At 38.8% G+C, this 17,434-nt stretch overlaps 1 protein-coding gene across 1 annotated transcript; it reads right to left on the bottom strand.

Annotated features, from left to right (window-relative positions):
* Positions 1–2,958: 2,958 nt before the first annotated feature.
* LOC149163459 (transcription factor MYB17-like) lies at positions 2,959–17,177 on the bottom strand. Its single transcript, XM_089429134.1, has 6 exons — positions 17,045–17,177; positions 16,549–16,678; positions 16,305–16,443; positions 13,770–13,797; positions 9,851–10,044; positions 2,959–3,363 (listed from the first exon to the last, which is right to left on the bottom strand). The coding sequence occupies exons 1-6, from the start codon at positions 17,175–17,177 to the stop codon at positions 2,959–2,961; spliced, it is 1,029 nt and encodes a 342-aa protein (XP_089285260.1).
* Positions 17,178–17,434: the final 257 nt, after the last annotated feature.

Genomic DNA, 17,434 nt, shown 5'->3' with positions numbered 1-17,434 from the left:
TTCATTTCCTTATTAAGATATGCATGTCGTCACCCAAATATTTCCATTAATTGTTCTACATCTCTTGCTATTTATTGTTTTTGTGTATCACTTAGAGATTCGACTAAAGTAAAAGTTTTGTAACATTTTGTGCAAACTACATTTTGATTTCTAAATGACTCTTGACAATTAGAATATTCCTCTGAACAAAAAAGACATATTGATAAAAAACTCATATTTTTTTTCTTCACTTCTTTTAACTTTGTATAGAACCTTATTATTTTTTTCTTTTTCTTAAATACTCTTCTAGACTTATTTGATAATAACACTCCCTTAAAAATATGAATAGAAACTTTGAAAATTCATTTTTTTTTTCTAAATAATCTCCTTCAACTTGTATATATGATCAACTTTTTCTCATTTTATTAAGAACCTTATCACTTATAATTTCCCTTTTCAGATTTAAATTAAAACTTTAAAAAACCTTCACTGACTTGAACTTTATAAATATAATTTTTAATTTTTTAATATATATATATATATATTTTTTTTTTTCAAATCAAACTTCTTTTATGTATATATAAACTTTATATTAAATTCTATATATTTCATGAAAAAAAAAAAAAAACCTTTTTGAACTATTCTCCTGATTTTTTTTTTAATGCGAAACTTTTTTAATTTAATTAAACTAATAATACATGGCCTATATTTATTTTCTTAAAAACAAAAGAGAAATGTTTGTAACCCAATAAATTATGCTTTATCTTTATAGAATTTTCCCTTAATTGGGACTTCTCCTCACTATTTAGTTTATGTGATGCCCTTACCATCTAGATATAACCTTAATTATTAAGTGGCAATTGTGAAGCATTATATATTCTTTTAAACCTTTTGATATTCCACAGTAACAAGGGCCTAATTCTTTGTTGTCTCCTTATACTTTTCTCTTTGTGAAGGGTTACGAGTGTGGGATACCGAATGACATCGTGGTTGTAAATGGTGGTGGCTGGTCGAAAGGAATGCTTGATTTTTCTTCTAAGGTGATCACAAAATCGACGCACAGATAAACAATATTGCCGAATAGCAGTATTAATGCAGATTGGGGATTGGGTGTACACATATGATGCAGTCGTATAGACAATGACTTGGTCAGATTTTTTTATTTTTGTTTTTATGGTCTCTATCCCACGTTAGGTCACAAAAACTGTAATGGCTCCCCTAAGGCGCCGGTTACATGGGAACAAGAAATGACAAGGTTTTGTTTCGATGAACCATAGTCACGTCCTTCGTGGCTACTGTGCAGTCGCTTGGCAAGGCGAATGACAAGGTGGAAAATTAATCGAATGATGACTACTTGAATGGTGGTTGCAGTCGGGATGGCCAGGGGAATGGATGCGACCAGGGATGGAATTTGACGAGCAAATAATGTATTATGGGTGATTTGCGGGTTAAATATAATTAAAATTTTTCAGACACCATCAACATTTTATATTAAAAAGATAGAAACTGGTATTAGAGTTGTTCAAACTGTCAAATTTCAGGGGGCTTAGGATTTGAAATTCCTACTCTAGGTGTCAGGGTAACAAGAACAAAGGTTTGTCAGCAGTCTGTCCAGGGAGTAGGAAACTGAGTGACACAGTTGGGTTGTGGTTGGTATGGTTGTTGAAGAACCAATTAAATTTATTTATTTATTTTACTTTTTTAAATTTAATATTTTTAATATGATGTTTTGTTTTGTTTGTTTAATTTCATTTTTTTTATATAATAAAATTTTTAACCTTTTTCTTTCTTTTTTTATTCTAATATATAATATTTTTTATTTTCCTTTTTTTTTTTTTTTAATTATTACTTTTTATTTGTTTTTTTATATTTTGTTTTTCTTTTTCTTTCATGGCCAAGAGTCAATTGGTGAAAATGGAGAAACTCCAACTGGTGTAGCAAAACACTTGAATCTAGATGGCAACAATGTTGACGAAAGTTTGATGGCCAAAGGCAAGACCAAACTTGCTCTGTGCAGTAGGTGAGCAACCAAAGGATCTAACAACTTTAATACCAATGTAAAGAACATAGTTCAGTTAGGCTTTTATACCAAAGTGATCAACAAAGTTTTTATAAGCAACAATAATGCTGAGAATACTTCTAAGACAAGAATATCCATTGCATGACAAGCAATTGTATATTGAATATTATAGAAAAGAATTGATATGAGAAGATTACAAATGAGGGTGAGGGCATACTTATATACCCTAAGCAGGTGTCCCTTTATGAATCGTCATGTCTTTAGGGACTAACCTCTTCATTAGCTAATTACCAATTAATCATTATTTATAATGTGTTATTATTATTTATATTTACATTATTTATATCTATATTTTATTTATAACAAATAGCCAAACCTTTTACAATAAAAGCATTGAACTTGAGAATTTCCATATATTTTACCTACATCATTGTTGTCATTACCTATTCTTTATACTTGTAGGAAAACTTCTTCTTGGACCTCTGGGTATATGCTTGTCCTCTCGCTCTTCCACTAATGCTCATAATTTCCTCATTGGAAAAATTCTCCCCTTCTAGACCTTTGTGAAAAGTTTGCTCAAAAGTTATTTTAGTAGATCTATTTATCTTTTTCTCTTCAAATTGAAGAGATCCTATGAGCTTATTCACATACAATTGAGTTAAATAATTAAATTATTCAATAGCAACAACAACACCATCAAATTTTGTAGAAAGCCTTCACATTCTACAACTGGGAAATGGTCATCTGACTGATTAGTTGAGTCTAATTCTGACTTCGTACTGATCTACTAAACCATGATGTCGTAACCCATAATCTATGGGGACATAACTGAAAATGTGTTGATGCTGATTCAATTAAACATCAAATAAATATTATTTTCACAAACATGATTATTAGATTTAACAGGGATTTACAGTCAGAGTATAGCAACAGGGATGACGAAAAACAGGAGTGAAATCTCAACTATGTGGAGATGCATTAGCAATATCAGATAACAAATTGCTCCAGTAATCCTCGTCATGTAATTCGGCCCATGGCGAAGGGCAGCAGTAATCCTCGTCATGTAATTCGGCCCATGGCGAAGGGTGCTGCCCTTGAAATGTTGCACTAAAATCTGACTGAATGCTGTTGGTGTTGTTAATCTTGTCATCATTATCAGAGAAATCCAGCAGAAGCTTCGGAAAATCTAATTCGTCGGGGACCTTATCCTCTGTCTGGCATGTTGTCATATCAGCAAAACATGAAAGTACTTCAGGGGTTTTCAGATTGCAGTCCCCAATCAATTCAAATGATGCAGAATTGCACTGTTGAGACCCATTTTCCTTATTTTTATCATTGGGGTTGAAGGACTGATCACAACTATTCTGAGTGGAAGAACAGCACAGGGAAGAAACCGAACTCAGAAAATTTTCAGATATTAAAACAGGATTATCCCCACCTATTGTCAGATGATTCTCCTTCCTGAAGACCTTACCAGCTTCTGTGTTGAAATCTAATTTCAACGCAGCTGCCAGAAACAGGTCAATAAACCTCGCCGGAAAGCTCTCGGGTTGATTTCAGGCAGAAGGAATAATCCGGCAAGGAGCTCCGAGAAAATATGGAGCTGACGCGTGGTTGACCCCTGACGTAACGCAACGTAAGAATCTCGGAGGTTAACGTTCAGCACTTGTTGGCCTTCCGATATCATTTTCGCCGTTCGATCTGCTCCACTTTCCTCCGCCGTTGATCACCTGGAGCTGCATACGAACCCACATCAATTCAATGTTTTGCGTGGAGTAAAAGGTTTATGGTTGACCGCCGTAGGTAAAAGAATTTAATGGTGGTACGAAGATTTTGGTGAGGCTCGTTTTAATATGGGTATGGGCGCATATGCTCTTTAGTTAAGTTTTTTTTAAATATGGGTATGGGCACAATTTACTATATGTTTTTTATATATATTTTTCATATACGGCATGTATTAAAGTTTAAAGTCGTATGTAATAAGTTTTATTTTATGAGTGTTGACTTTTATTAATGAATGAATATGGCACACGGGAGGAAAAGAACTTGTGTTCACAGCAGCGTAAAAATATGATGGCGCAGTAAAAAAAAAGAAAAACACACAGCAGTGTGTAAAAAGGATAAGAACCAGGTGATGTAATTTTTGGAGTTGTAAGAAAACCATGTGTGGTTTTTGCACAAGCAGTGCATAAAGAAAATGGTGAAGTTTTTTTTGTAAGTCTGTGTGAATTTTGTTTACAGCAGTAAACTTATGTAAACTTTTATTACAGCAGTAAGTTGTTTTCACTGCAGTGAATGTAAAAAGGGATTTACAGCAGTTAACCCAGTAATTTCTCAGAAATCTTTTATGATGTTGAAATACTCTGTCTCTCTGTGAATTTTTTTTTGTTTTCTGTGCACAAAAGATCCTGTGAAGGAAAAACAGAGCATTGCCTCTGTGTGTTTGTTTGTTTATTTGGTTTTTGGTATTTTCCCCATTAAAAATACCCAACAGTGGTATCAGAGCAGGACCAGGCTCTTTAAAGAAGTTAAAGAAGCTGAAGGGAGAAGGTTGTTGCTGCAGCAAAACTTCTCAGGGAGACAGAAGACTCAGACATCAAAGGATTCAGGTATTTCAAAAGTTTTTTTTGTGTTGCTGAAGAAACAGTCAGTGGTTTTTAAACATACACAGTCAAGGAATGGCCAGCACAAGCACTGGTATGGGTTTGTTTAACACCCAGCTCCCACAGTTTAATGGGAAAAACTATGACTACTGGGCAATAACCATGACAGCCCTGTTTGCCTCTCAAGACTTATGGGAAATAGTTGAGGAAGGTTTTGAAGAACCAGCAGATGAAACTGAGTTCAATGCACTAACTCAGGGAGAGAAAGATCAGCTGAAGAGCAATAGGAAGAAGGATTCGAAAGCCCGTATGTTGTTGTATCTAGCAGTAGACCAGAGTGTGTTTCCAAGGTTAGCAGCAGCTAAGACAGCAAATGAAGCATGGCAAACCCTCAAGACAGCCTATCAAGGCATGGAGAGAGTGAAGACAGCAAAGCTACAATTGCTGAGAAAGGATTTTGAGAACTTGAACATGAAGGAGTCAGATAACATTGACTCATTCTTCACTCATGTGATTGGTGTAATCACACAAATGAGAACTCATGGAGAAACCATTGAAGACAGAAGGATTGTGGAGAAAATATTGAGGGTCTTACCCTCAAAGTTTGATGCAATAGTCACCACCATTGAAGAGACAAAGGATCTCTCAAACTATTCAGTTGATGAGCTACATGCATCACTGATAACTCATGAGCAGAGGTTGAGTAGGAATGAAAACTCATCTCTTGAGCAAGCCTTCAAGACCCAGATGTCCTTTGGAAGAGGAAGAGGTCAAGGAAGAGGAAACAGAAGAGGAAGAGGCAGAAGCCAAAACAGAGGTGGAAGGAACAGCCCATCAAATGCACAAGGAAGAGGCAGCAATACAAATCAGAACCAAGGCCAAGGCAGCAGCCAACAAGGAGGACAACATCATGCTCAAGGACAAAGGTATGATAAATCTAATGTTCAATGCTATTATTGCAAAAAGTATGGACATTATGCAAGTGATTGTAGAAAGAAACAACATGATATGAACAGTAGACAAAATGCAAATGTTACAAGAGAAAACAGCAGTCAAAATAATGTCCTGTTAGCTTGTAACATGGCTGAAACACATAGTGAGGACATATGGTTTTTAGACTCAGGTTGCAGCAACCATATGACAGGGAATATAGCCCTCTTTTCAGCCTTAAATCAGAATTTGAAATCAGAGGTCACACTAGGAACTGATAGTAAAGTGTCTGTTATGGGAAAAGGGGAGGTAAAAATATTTACAAAACAAGGAGAAAGGAAAACCATAGCAGATGTCTACTATGTCCCCGGAATGAGATGTAACCTATTGAGTGTTGGACAGCTTATCCAAAAGGGTTACAATGTTTACTTTGAAAATGATGTGTGCACCATCATGGATATACCACCCAGCAAAAGATGCATTGCTGAAGTGAAGATGACAAGGAACAGGATGTTCCCTCTCCGGATCAGGGCAGATATGAAAAACAAAAGGGAAATGGCAGCAGTCACCCAAGAGGCCTTCCAAAGCGTGCCAAAGGATGAGAACTGGTTATGGCACTTGAGATTCGGGCATCTAAATTTTGGAGGCCTAAACTTATTGAGCAGAAAAGGAATGGTAAAGGGATTACCATTGATAGAGAAACCGGACAGCCTATGTGAAGGCTGCATTTTGGGAAAACAACACAGAGAAAGTTTTCCATCAGGGAAGAGCATAAGGGCAAAGACACCCTTAGAGATTATCCACTCAGATTTGTGTGGACCAATGCAAGCCCCATCATTAGCAGGCAGCCTATATTTCTTGACATTCATTGATGATTTTACAAGAAAGACTTGGATATATTTCCTCAAGAACAAAAGTGAAGTCTTTGAGAAATTCCAAAACTTCAAAGCATTTGTTGAAAACCAAAGCGGGCTGCACATTAAAGTTTTGAGAACTGATAGAGGAGGTGAATATATCTCCAAGGAATTCCTAAGATTTTGTAGAGAAAATGGAATTCATAAACAGTTTACAACTCGGTACACCCCACAGCAAAATGGAGTTGCTGAAAGGAAGAACAGAACCATCATGGAGATGGCAAGGAGCATGTTGAAGGCAAAGCATTTGCCAAATGAGTATTGGGCTGAAGCTGTACATTGTGCAGTTTATATATTGAACAGGTGTCCTACAAAGGCAGTCATGAACAAAGTGCCAGAAGAGGCATGGAGTGGGAGAAAGCAAGGAGTCACCCACATGAGAGTTTTTGGATGTGTGGCTTATGCACACATTCCAGATCAGCTAAGGAGGAAGTTGGACAGCAAAGGGGAGAAATGCATCTTCATTGGATACAGTGATGAATCCAAAGCCTACAGGCTATACATTCCATCTACCAAGAAGTTCTTTGTCAGCAGAGATGTTCAATTCATTGAAGAGGAAGCTTGGGATGGAAGCATAGAGAAAATAGTGAATGTCAAAAACTGTTTGTCTCACGATGAAGATGAAGAGGAGGTGGCTGAAATGAATCCCCAAACAGCAGCGCCAACACAAGGACAGCAAGGGACACCATTGAGGATCAATGAGAGTGCTTCTCCAAGCACACCACAAGGAGGAAATTCAAGTGCATCTTCAAGCACTTGCACACCAAGTGAACGAGGTAAGAAGTTTATAAATCTAAGTGAAATTTATGAAGAAGGAATGAATTCCTTATTTGCCTTATATTGTCATGTTGATGATCCTATTCATTTTGAAGAAGCTATTAAAGATAGGAAATGGATAGAAGCTATGGATGAAGAAATGAATGCCATAGAGAGAAACAAAACATGGGATTTGGTTGAGTTACCAAAAGGCAAAGAAGTCATTGGTGTGAAATGGGTCTACAAGACCAAGAGCAATGCTGAAGGCAAGATTGAAAGGCATAAAGCAAGGCTGGTTGTCAAGGGGTACAAGCAGCAGTATGGGAGAGATTATGAGGAGACTTTCGCACCGGTTGCAAGAATGGAAACCGTGAGAGCAGTGCTGTCCATAGCAGCTCAAAACAAATGGAAAGTCTACCAAATGGATGTGAAATCAGCATTCCTAAATGGAGTGTTAATGGAAGAGGTCTATGTGGAACAGCCTCTCGGGTATGAGAAGAAAGGAGAAGAGCACAAAGTGTGCAGATTGAAGAAAGCTCTTTATGGGCTGAAGCAAGCGCCAAGAGCATGGTACAGCAGGATAGATTCTTATCTATTGGATAATGAATTTGACAAGTGTGAAGGAGAACCCACAGTCTACATCAAGGAAAATGATGGTAAGATTTTAATTGTTGTCTTATATGTTGATGATGTGATTTTCACAGGTAATGATGATCAGCTCATTGAGAATTTTAAATCAGTCATGAAGGATGAATTTGAAATGACTGACATGGGTTTGTTGAGATACTTCTTAGGCATAGAAGTAGATCAAAATGAAAAAGGAATTTTTATATCTCAAGCAAGATATGTAAATCAAATTTTGAGCAGATTTAAGATGGAAGAATGCAAGGCAGCCATCACTCCCACAGTGATGGGATTAAAACTCAGTAGAGAGGACAGCAGCAAGGATTTTGATCCTAGCCTGTACAAAAGCATTGTGGGCAGTCTTATGTATTTAACAGCTACTAGGCCTGATTTAATGTATGCTGTTAGTTTAATTTCCAGATTCATGGAGAGGCCAAAGGAGGCACATTGGCAGGCAGCAAAGAGAATTCTGAGGTATGTCAAAGGCACCAAAATGTTTGGAATTTTATATCATGCCTCAGAACAATCAGATTTGGTTGGATACACAGACATCGATTGGGCTGGAAGTGTAGATGATCGGAAGAGCACTTCTGGTTATGTTTTTAATATGGGTTCAGGAGCCATTTCATGGGCTTCTAAGAAGCAGTCCATTGTAGCATTGTCTACAGCAGAGGCTGAATATGTGGCAGCTACAGCAGCAGCATGTCAAGGAGTTTGGATGAGAAGAATGTTGAGAAGCTTAGGCCAAGAGCAGGCAAAAGCGACAGTGATCTTTTGTGACAATAGCTCAGCTATTGCATTGTCAAAGAATTCAGTGTTTCATAAGAGAACGAAACACATTGATACCAGGTTTCACTACATCAGAGAATTGGTGAACAATGGAGAAATTGTCCTAGAACATTGCAGGACTCAGGAACAGGTAGCAGACATCTTGACAAAGCCATTGGATCAGAAAAGCTTTGAATTTTTGAGAAAGTGTCTCGGTATGACCGAATGCCCAGCTGTTGAAATTAAAGGGGAGTGTTGAAATCTAATTTCAACGCAGCTGCCAGAAACCGGTCAATAAACCTCGCCGGAAAGCTCTCGGGTTGATTTCAGGCAGAAGGAATAATCCGGCAAGGAGCTCCGAGAAAATATGGAGCTGACGCGTGGTTGACCCCTGACGTAACGCAACGTAAGAATCTCGGAGGTTAACGTTCAGCACTTGTTGGCCTTCCGATATCATTTTCGCCGTTCGATCTGCTCCACTTTCCTCCGCCGTTGATCACCTGGAGCTGCATACGAACCCACATCAATTCAATGTTTTGCGTGGAGTAAAAGGTTTATGGTTGACCGCCGTAGGTAAAAGAATTTAATGGTGGTACGAAGATTTTGGTGAGGCTCGTTTTAATATGGGTATGGGCGCATATGCTCTTTAGTTAAGTTTTTTTTAAATATGGGTATGGGCACAATTTACTATATGTTTTTTATATATATTTTTCATATACGGCATGTATTAAAGTTTAAAGTCGTATGTAATAAGTTTTATTTTATGAGTGTTGACTTTTATTAATGAATGAATATGGCACACGGGAGGAAAAGAACTTGTGTTCACAGCAGCGTAAAAATATGATGGCGCAGTAAAAAAAAGGAAAACACACAGCAGTGTGTAAAAAGGATAAGAACCAGGTGATGTAATTTTTGGAGTTGTAAGAAAACCATGTGTGGTTTTTGCACAAGCAGTGCATAAAGAAAATGGTGAAGTTTTTTTTGTAAGTCTGTGTGAATTTTGTTTACAGCAGTAAACTTATGTAAACTTTTATTACAGCAGTAAGTTGTTTTCACTGCAGTGAATGTAAAAAGGGATTTACAGCAGTTAACCCAGTAATTTCTCAGAAATCTTTTATGATGTTGAAATACTCTGTCTCTCTGTGAATTTTTTTTTGTTTTCTGTGCACAAAAGATCCTGTGAAGGAAAAACAGAGCATTGCCTCTGTGTGTTTGTTTGTTTATTTGGTTTTTGGTATTTTCCCCATTAAAAATACCCAACATTCTGAATTCCAAATCTTTAAGAAATAATCAGTGGGTTGATTATCGCTAGGTATTGTGGTAATTTCCACCGTCTTATTGATGTGATAACCAGTAGCAGAATTAGAGGAAATAAGCAGTGATTCTCTGGAGAGACGAGCTTCTGCTTCAAGCCTTGCATTTTCCCACTGTGCTTTGTGCCTCGTGAGGGCTAAGGCTTCGAACCACTCTGTAGTTGGATTGGCTTCTTCTATGGGTTTATGGGTAGCGGGTGTTGGGTATTTTTGAATGGAGAAATACCAAAACCAGCAAAATAAAAATTCACCACAGAGACAATGCTCTGTTTACTCTGTCCAAGATCTTTTGCAGAGAACCTCTTTAAAAAAATTAACTCAGAACACAGTCCATTACACAGTCACAACACATTTCTACTAATTTAAAACTGAAAGACTGATACAAATTCCATCCTCTGTGCAAAGAGGGATTCACAAAATAAAACTCTGATGCTCTCACAGATTTTCCACTGCTGTGGATATTACAAAAACTTCAGTTTCACAATGGGGAACGAAAACTTTACATTCCCTGTGGTATTCCAAATTATCGCACACTGCTGTGCACCAAAAAAAACGACCATCCTACAATACGCTGCCGCAGCCACAAATACATATTACATTAAAAAAAAACTTACACACGCTGACTTACATAACAATATATAAAATGTATATAAAATTAACATATGGGACGTATGCCCATAATTATATTAAAGGCATGGGACGTATGCCCATCACCATAATAAAAGTCGCCACCCAATTCTACGTAAATGCATTAAAACTACAACGTTTCCTCCACGGTGGTCAACGAAACAAAACGACAAAAAATTTCATTTTGACGCGGGCGGGGTCGGCTGACGTCACTTCGGTGCCACGTGTCGCCGCCCCATTCGTCGTGCCTGGTTGTTAACCTCCGCGCAGCTTCGCGCCGATCCGAGTCACCAAACTCGATCCAACGCAATTCGCTTGCCAAGGTCGCGCAAACAAAACGACCTTTTGCGTCCGGGGAAAGCTGTTTTGGGCGTCGTACAAGAGACGCGTGGCGGCATTTGATTGTGTCGGGTCCTCAGCTACGGATACCGCCTTTGGTGAATGGCGGTGCGGGGAGACCGGGTGGTTTTCCTGAAGACCACTGCGCGGCGTAAAATTACAATTTTGACACTCCCCTTTAATTTTAACAGCCGCGCGTTCAGTCATTCCCAAGCATTTTCTCAAAAATTCGAAACTCTTCTTAACCAGTGGCTTTGTCAAGATGTCTGCAACCTGTTCCTGGGTCCTGCAATGTTCGAGGACGATTTCGCCATTGTTCACCAATTCTCTGATGTAGTGAAACCTTGTATCGATGTGTTTCGTTCTCTTATGAAACACTGAATTCTTTGACAAAGCAATAGCGGAGCTATTGTCACAAAAGACCACTATTGCTTTTGCCTGCTCTTGGCCTAAGCTTCTCAACATCCTTCTCATCCAAACTCCCTGACATGCTGTTGCTGTCGCTGCCACATATTCTGCCTCTGCTGTAGATAATGCTACAATGGATTGCTTCTTAGAAGCCCATGAAATGGTTCCTGAACCCATATTAAAAACATAACCGGAAGTGCTCTTCCGATCATCTACACTTCCAGCCCAATCGCTATCTGTGTACCCAACCAAATCTGAATGTTCTGAGGCATGATATAAAATTCCAAACATTTTGGTGCCTTTGACATACCTCAAAATTCTCTTTGGTGCCTGCCAATGTGCCTCCTTTGGCCTCTCCATGAATCTGGAAATTAAACTAACAGCATACATTAAATCAGGCCTAGTTGCTGTTAAATACATAAGGCTGCCTACAATGCTTTTATACAAGCTGGGATCAAAATCCTTGCTGCTGTCCTCTCTGCTGAGCTTTAATCCCATCACTGTGGGAGTGATTGCTGCCTTGCATTCTTCCATCTTAAATCTGCCCAAAACTTGATTTACATATCTTGCTTGAGATATAAAAATTCCTTTTTCATTTTGATCTACTTCTATGCCTAAGAAGTATCTCAACAAACCCATGTCAGTCATTTCAAATTCATCCTTCATGACTGATTTAAAATTCTCAATAAGATAAATATCATTTCCAGTGAAAATAACATCATCTACATACAAGACAACAATCAAAATTTTACCATCCTTTTCCTTGATGTAGACTGTGGGTTCTCCTTCACATTTGTCAAATTCATTATCCAATAGATATGAATCTATCCTGCTGTACCATGCTCTTGGCGCTTGCTTCAGCCCATAAAGAGCTTTCTTCAATTTGCACACTTTGTGCTCTTCTCCTTTCTTCTCATATCCGAGAGGCTGTTCCACATAGACCTCTTCCATTAACACTCCATTTAGGAATGCTGATTTCACATCCATTTGGTAGACTTTCCATTTGTTTTGAGCTGCTATGGACAACACTGCTCTCACGGTTTCCATTCTTGCAACCGGCGCGAAAGTCTCCTCATAGTCTCTCCCATATTGCTGCTTGTAGCCTTTGACAACCAGCCTTGCTTTATGCCTTTCAATCTTGCCTTCAGCATTGCTCTTGGTCTTGTAGACCCATTTCACACCAATGACTTCTCTGCCTTTTGGTAGCTGAACCAAATCCCATGTTTTGTTTCTCTCTATGGCATTCATCTCCTCATCCATAGCTTCTATCCATTTCCTATCTTTAATTGCATCCTCGAAATGAATAGGATCATCAACATGACAATACAAGGCAAATAAGGAATTCATTCCTTCATCATAAATGTCTCTTAGATTTCTAAACTTCTTACCTCTTTCACTTGGTGTGCAAGTGCTTGAAGATGCACTTGAATTTCCTCCTTGTGGTGTGCTTGGAGAAGCACTCTCATTGATCCTCAATGGTGTCCCTTGCTGTCCTTGTGTTGGCGCTGCTGTTTGGGGATGAATTTCAGCCACCTCCTCTTCATCTTCATCATGAGGCAAACAGCTTTTAATGTTCACTGTTTTCTCTATGCTTCCATCCCAAGCTTCCTCTTCAATGAATTGAACATCCCTGCTGACAAAGAACTTCTTGGTAGATGGAATGTACAGCCTGTAGGCTTTGGATTCCTCACTGTATCCAATGAAGATGCATTTCTCCCCTTTGCTGTTCAACTTCCTCCTTAGCTGATCCGGAATGTGTGCATAGGCCACACACCCAAAAACTCTCAAGTGGGTGACTCCTTGCTTTCTCCCACTCCATGCCTCTTCTGGCACTTTGTTCATGACTGCCTTTGTAGGACACCTGTTCAAAATATAAACTGTACAATGTACAGCTTCAACCCAATACTCATTTGGCAAATGCTTTGCCTTCAGCATGCTCCTCGCCATATCCATGATGGTTCTGTTCTTCCTTTCAACAACTCCATTTTGCTGTGGGGTGTACCGAGTTGTGAACTGTTTATGTATTCCATTTTCTCTACAAAACTTTAGGAATTCATTGGAGATATACTCACCTCCTCTATCAGTTCTCAATACTTTTATGTGCAGCCCGCTTTGGTTCTCCACAAGTGCTTTGAAGTTTTGGAATTTCTCAAAGACTTCACTTTTGTTCTTGAGGAAATATATCCAAGTTTTTCTTGTAAAATCATCAATGAATGTCAAGAAATATAGGCTGCCAGCTAATGATGGAGCTTGCATTGGTCCACACAAATCTGAGTGGATAATCTCTAAGGGTGTCTTTGCCCTTATGCTTTTCCCTGATGGAAAACTTTCTCTATGTTGTTTGCCCAATATACAACCTTCACAAAGGCTGTCCGGCTTCTCTATCAATGGTAATCCCTTTACCATTCCTTTTCTGCTCAATAAGTTTAGACCTCCAAAATTTAGATGCCCGAATCTCAAGTGCCATAACCAATTTTCATCCTTTGGCACGCTTTGGAAGGCCTCTTGGGTGACTGCTGCCATTTCCCTTTTGTTCTTCATGTTTGCTCTTATTCTAAGAGGGAACATTCTATTCCTTGTCATCTTCACTTCAGCAATGCATCTTTTGCTGGGTGGTATATCCATGATGGTGCACACATCATTTACAAAGTAAACATTGTAACCCTTTTGGACAAGCTGTCCAATACTCAAGAGGTTGCATCTCATTCCGGGGACATAGTAGACATCTGCTATGGTTTTCCTTTCTCCTTGTTTTGTAAATATTTTTACCTCTCCTTTTCCCATAACAGACACTTTACTATCAGTTCCTAGTGTGACCTCTGACTTCAAATTCTGATTTAAGGCTGAAAAGAGGGCTATATTCCCTGTCATATGGTTGCTGCAACCTGAGTCTAAAAACCATATGTCTTCACTATGTGTTTCAGCCATGTTACAAGCTAATAGGACATTTTCTTGACTGCTGTTTTCTCTTGTAACATTTGCATTTTGTCTGCTGTTCATATCATGCTGTTTCTTTCTGCAATCACTAGCATAATGTCCATACTTTTTGCAATAATAGCATTGAACATTAGATTTATCATACCTTTGTCCTTGAGCCTGATACTGATCTCTTTGTTGGCTGCTGCTTTGACCTTGGTTCTGATTTGGATTGCTGCCTCTTCCTTGTGAATTTGATGGGCTGTTCCTTCCACCTCTGTTCTGGCTTCTGCCTCTTCCTCTCTTGTTTCCTCTGCCTTGACCCCTTCCTCTTCCAAAGGACATCTGGGTCTTGAAAGCTTGCTCAAGGGATGAGTTTTCATTCCTACTCAACCTCTGCTCATGAGTTATCAGTGATGCATGTAGCTCATCAACTGAATAATTTGAGATATCCTTTGTCTCTTCAATGGTGGTGACTATGGCATCAAACCTTGAGGGTAAGACCCTCAATATTTTCTCCACTATTCTTCTATCTTCAATTGTTTCTCCATGAGTTCTCATTTGTGTGATTACACCAATCACATGAGTGAAGAATGAGTCAATGTTATCTGACTCCTTCATGTTCAAGTTCTCAAAATCCTTTCTCAGCAATTGTAGTTTTGCTGTCTTCACTCTCTCCATGCCTTGATAGGCTGTCTGGAGGGTTTGCCATGCTTCATTTGATGTTTTAGCTGCTGCTATCCTTTGAAATATACTTTGGTCTACTGCTAGATGCAACAATAAAATGGCCTTTGCATCCTTCTTCCTATTGCTCTTCAGGAGATCTCTCTCTCCCTGAGTTAATGCATTGAACTCAGTTTCATCTGCTGGTTCTTCAAAACCATCTTCAACTATTTCCCATAAATCTTGAGAGGCAAACAGGGCTCTCATAGTTATTGACCAATAGTCATAGTTCTTCCCATTAAACTGTGGGAGCTGGGTGTTAAACATACCCATACCAGTGCTTGTGCTAGCCATTCCTTGACTGTGTATTTTTTTTAAAACAACTAACTGTCTTCAGCAATAACAAAAGAAATGCTTTTGAAGAATACCTGAATCCTAAGCTGTCTGAGTCTTCTAACTGCCTGAGAGGTTTTGCTGCAGCAACAACCTTCTCCCTTCAGCTTCTTTAACTTCTTTAAAGAGCCTAAGCCTGCTCCGATACCACTGTTGGGTATTTTTGAATGGAGAAATACCAAAACCAGCAAAATAAAAATTCACCACAGAGACAATGCTCTGTTTACTCTGTCCAAGATCTTTTGTAGAGAACGTCTTTAAAAAAATTAACTCAGAACACAGTCCATTACACAGTCACAACACATTTCTATTAATTTAAAACTGAAAGACTGATACAAATTCCATCCTCTGTGCAAAGAGGGATTCACAAAATAAAACTCTGCTGCTCTCACAGATTTTCCACTGCTGTGGATATTACAAAAACTTCAGTTTCACAATGGGGAACGAAAACTTTACATTCCCTGTGGTATTCCAAATTATCGCACACTGCTGTGCACCAAAAAAAACGACCATCCTACAATACGCTGCCGCAGCCACAAATACATATTACATTAAAAAAAAACTTACACACGCTGACTTACATAACAATATATAAAACGTATATAAAATTAACATATGGGACGTATGCCCATAACTATATTAAAGGCATGGGACGTATGCCCATCACCATAATAAAAGCCGCCACCCAATTCTACGTAAATGCATTAAAACTACAACGTTTCCTCCACGGTGGTCAACGAAACAAAACGACAAAAAATTTCATTTTGACGCGGGTGGGGTCGGCTGACGTCACTTCGGTGCCACGTGTTGCCGCCCCATTCGTCGTGCCTGGTTGTTAACCTCCGCGCAGCTTCGCGCCGATCCGAACTCGATCCAACGCAATTTGCTTGCCAAGGTCGCGCAAACAAAACGACCTTTTGCGTCCGGGGGAAACTGTTTTGTGCGTCGTACAAGAGACGCGTGGCGGCATTTGATTGTGTCGGGTCCTCAGCTACGGATACCGCCTTTGGTGAATGGCGGTGCGGGGAGACCGGGTGGTTTTCCTAAAGACCACCGCGCGGCGTAAAATTACAATTTTGACAGCGGGATCGAGTCCCATCTTCAACAAACGCTTCTTCAGATGGGTACCCCAAAAATTCTTGACCTCATTGTCTGTTCTCCCCTGAAGCTGTGAGGCTATGGCAGACCATCTGCAAGAATCGGAACAATAAATAAATTATATTGAAGGAGTTCCCTACATAAATAAATCGTGATAACATGAAATAATTGTTTATATTATTTTGTTGGTTGGTTACTTGTTCCCTAGAATTCCATGCAGCTGAATAATAGTTTGCTCTTCTTCTCGTGTAAAGGAGCCTCTCTTGACACCAGGTCTCAGATAATTCGTCCATCGCAGTCGGCAGCTCTTACCACAGCGAAGAAGTCCTGCACTCATTTAATTTGTAAGAGTCTATATATAATCAATTCAATTACAGATTTAACTCAAAGATACATATATATATATATATATATATATATATATGGCGCAATATACTAGGTCTAAAGTGAAAGCACATAACATATACACAAATTTGTAAGATTCTATATAATCAATTCAATTACAGATTTAACTCAAAGATATATATATATATATATATATGGCGCAATATACTAGGTCTAAAGTGAAAGCACATAACATATACACAGTTCGAAGCACTGAAACAAAGGAGTATATACATAAAAAAATATATTGAATAAGCGTATATAATAATATGGGTACGGGCAGAATTTATATATATAGATTTTGCACACCAGCAAGCTCGGGAATAGTACTCCATCTTCCATGCCCATTCTTTTGAACGTAATTGATGAGAATTTTGTTCTCCTCAGGAGTCCAGGGCCCCTTCTTTAATCGCGTTTTTTCACAGCAGGGAGCTCTGCCCATTTTAGACCTATCAGTGGAGCACGCAGATATTCGAAAGTATAACGCGCTTGTATTCTGATGCTCCCCAGAATGATAGACACAATAATGGCCAAATGCAAGAACCAGTGGTATGTATTTATCTCAAACGTCCTTGAGATGCAGGAATAGAAGTGGGGCCCAACATATTAAACCGTGTATGGGTGTTTGTTACAGCGGAGCTTCAGTACACAATCAAGAAGGAAAACCAGAGCATAACTTTCCACAAGAAGTTTACAGTT

Source organism: Pinus tabuliformis, chromosome 5_1, assembly GCF_031772625.1.
Source record: "Pinus tabuliformis cultivar Carrire ecotype Pingquan chromosome 5_1, CPIR1, whole genome shotgun sequence".
Classification (NCBI taxonomy): Eukaryota; Viridiplantae; Streptophyta; class Pinopsida; order Pinales; family Pinaceae; genus Pinus; species Pinus tabuliformis.
Note: the sequence above shows the minus strand (reverse complement) of the source record. Positions and strands in the feature narration are given on the sequence as shown.